Source organism: Trachymyrmex cornetzi, unplaced genomic scaffold (assembly GCF_001594075.2).
Source record: "Trachymyrmex cornetzi isolate Tcor2-1 unplaced genomic scaffold, Tcor1.1 scaffold494, whole genome shotgun sequence".
NCBI classification, from domain to species: Eukaryota; Metazoa; Arthropoda; class Insecta; order Hymenoptera; family Formicidae; genus Trachymyrmex; species Trachymyrmex cornetzi.
This window is the reverse complement of record NW_017299773.1, coordinates 25,079-28,241: the sequence shown is the minus strand read 5'-3', so window position 1 is coordinate 28,241 and position 3,163 is coordinate 25,079. Positions and strand designations below refer to the sequence as shown.

General features: G+C 34.2%; 1 protein-coding gene across 1 annotated transcript; it reads left to right on the top strand.

Annotated features, from left to right (window-relative positions):
* Positions 1-2,219: 2,219 nt before the first annotated feature.
* LOC108765506 (uncharacterized) lies at positions 2,220-2,772 on the top strand. Its single transcript, XM_018514264.1, has 2 exons — positions 2,220-2,522; positions 2,599-2,772. Exons 1-2 carry the CDS (start codon positions 2,335-2,337, stop codon positions 2,747-2,749), a joined length of 339 nt encoding a protein of 112 aa, XP_018369766.1. The 5' UTR covers positions 2,220-2,334; the 3' UTR covers positions 2,750-2,772.
* The last annotated feature ends 391 nt before the right edge of the window (positions 2,773-3,163 follow it).

Below are 3,163 nucleotides of genomic sequence, written 5' to 3'. Positions count from 1 at the left end.
GGATATACGTAAACGACATACGTAAAATCCTTGTGCGTTGACCTACGACAACGACTTACGACTACGACTCAGTTGCGACCATCTTTGTGCGCGGACCCACAAGGATTTTACGTATGTCGGTTACGTATATCTTATTGCGCCAGTTGGGTGCATTCAGTACTACAACAGCTCATTAAGCGCTTAGTGAGCTCTTGCATTTAAAGTCAATAGATTAATAAAGTACCGCAAACTCGCATCCATGTTTAAGAAAAACGCGGCCATTTCAAATTCACGCATTTGTATACACGTACTTTATTTGTGAAAATGAAGCCGTCGAGTACGTAAATTAATATTGTTGAATTGTAATTAGTTTATTTATGACCAAAGAATATGTAGAAATGCTTAATTTGTCTGTTCTTTAGTTTAATATGGATTTATTTGTTGTAGAAGTTTTGTGCATAAAAGTGCACGAAGGATACGTGTAAGTACAGTTCGGAACTGTTTAGGAACACAAAAGTACACGTCACATTACTGCATGAGTTTGAGCATTTTTAAGATATTATTCGGTCGGGGTAAATGTAACTCGGCCGTAGTAGTTCGAATCGTGTACTATGTGCACTTCGATCATTTTTAAGCATCATTTCTGAAAGAGTTTGCGGTACTTTATCAATCTAGTGACTTTATCTTGCATCTGATTGGCATATTCCGTTAGATCTAAAAATATAGGCCGAACAGATACGAGAGCTCACTGAGCTCTTAGTGAGCGGTTATAGTATTGAATGCACCCATTATTAGACTCTATTCGTAGAGTCCTAGGACTCTAATTATACGCAGTAATGAATTAAAATGGCGCTCTGATCACGTCATTTAGAGCCACTTTCATCAAGCTCAGTTACCCAGTCTAGTAACTGTAATGAAATAGAAAGAGATAGAAATAGTTCTATCCCTTTCTATTTCATTACAGTTATTAGGTTGGTTCAGTTAACTGAGCTTGGTGGAAGTGGCCCTTAGATAGCCAATCAGACCATTCCCTTCAATGTCGCATTTCTGGTTTCTAGGACTCTAGTCTTAAGAAGTCACGAACCAATCAGAGGGCTGCATTAGCGTCTTAAGACATTACTTAAGACGGTCTTGAAATAAGAATCGATTATGAATATCGACCTCATATACTACGTTTATACGGCACGCTTTACGCCGAAGTTGTAACATCGATGTTATAAAACTAGCCAATCATAGCTGTTCCTCTGAAGAATGGAATGACTGTGATTGGTCAGTTTCATGACATCGATGTTATAACTTTGGCGTAAAGCGTGCCGTGTAAACGTAGTAATAGACTACGTTTACACGCACTGATAAAATCGTAAAATAAAAACGTTTAAAGTAAACGTTTAGTAAAAACTGTTTTAGTTAAAACCAGTGTTAGGCCGGTATTCATAGTCAGATCTTATATTCAAGACCGTCTTAAGTACAGTCTTAAGAAGTCACGAACCAATCAGAGGGCTGCATTAGCGTCTTAAGACATTACTTAAGACGGTCTTGAAATAAGAACCGACTATGAATACCGGCCTTAGATGTCCTATAAACGTTCCTTAATACCAATGTTATTAAAACCGTTTTGGTAAATCCAAATCTCTTCTGAAACAGGTTTGGCGTTACTAAATCGTTTTAAGAAAGCGTGTAAACAATATTCAATCGGTTTTACGTATTAAAATTCGATATTACCAACTTTAGACGTTATGGTTAAGAAATGACAAAGGATATTTCGTCTTAGGTTCCATATCAGATTTTATAAAGCTACTTTTCTTTTGCTGGGAATAAAATACGCCTAATCGTGTAAACAGTCAACAACCGGTTTTAACTAAGGCCGGTATTCATAGTCGGTTCTTATTTCAAGACCGTCTTAAGTAATGTCTTAAGACGCTAATGCAGCCCTCTGATTGGTTCGTGACTTCTTAAGACTGTACTTAAGACGGTCTTGAATATAAGATCTGACTATGAATACCGGCCTAAAACAGTTTTTACTAAAAGTCGACACAACAGTCGAAGGCTGTGTAAGCTTGTGTTTTCTAATGAATTACATGTAACTGCGGCGGCTATTAGTGTGTTCGAAAATAAGTTTGGTTACTACCAGTAAAAACAGTATAGTTGGTAGCAGTGAAAATTACTGGCGCTGCGTTTTTTTTCTTCCAGCAGTAATACTGAGTAATACTAGTAACGGTAACGGTCAGTGAAACGTGGTAGAGAAAACGAAGAGAAATCCAAAAGATAATCCGAAAGATTATTTTGAAAGAAATTGTTTATTTAATTGGTTCATTTAGATTATATTAATATAATAAAAAATAGTCTGCAAAAATTATGGAAGAATATATTTTGCTTGACAATATTATTTTTGAATCTTCTACTAGTGCTTCTTCAAGTGACAGCGATGACGATGAAGAATTATTAAATAATAACAGAAATCAAAGACGTGTGCCAAAAATTAGAAATTATGTAGAGCATGTTGTTGCACTATACACAGATGTTGAATTTAAATCATATTTTAGGTTAGTATATATACACGCTATATATTTCTACACAAAAATATTGCATACATTAATATATATTTTATTATTACGTCAGATTGGAATGTAATACCTTTTATTTTTTGGTATACTTAATTGGACCAAAATTGGATAATATTCCATTCAAAGGAAGGGAACAAATTGATGTTGTAAAACAAATATTAATTACTATTTATGTATTAGCAAACCAGATTCATTTCGTTCTATAAGTGAACGATTTAATGTATCTAAAGCCAGCAGCACACGATGCTTGTTTTCTTACTGGATTGCTAGCTAGATTAGATTCTTGCCATGATATTGGCTGCGATGCTGGCACTGTCAGTGCTCGCAGACTTTATTCTTCGAATTTTGATCTTTAGAATGAAAAAGAAACTCGTTTAATTATAATAATTTTAAGCAAAAATACATTATAAATATATTAATCTGTGAATATCAGTTATTGAAATTTTAGAGCAAATATCGATTAGAGCTAAGATTTTTTTTGTGTAGAATTAGAAATAAGAGAGCAAAGAGTTTTGTAACGTTTCTTTAAAAAATAATCTCTAAAAGACGAAAATTTTATTCTATTTCCTCAGGAAATAAGTAGTACTTACATATAGTATGTCAAGATTTATAGAACTTTT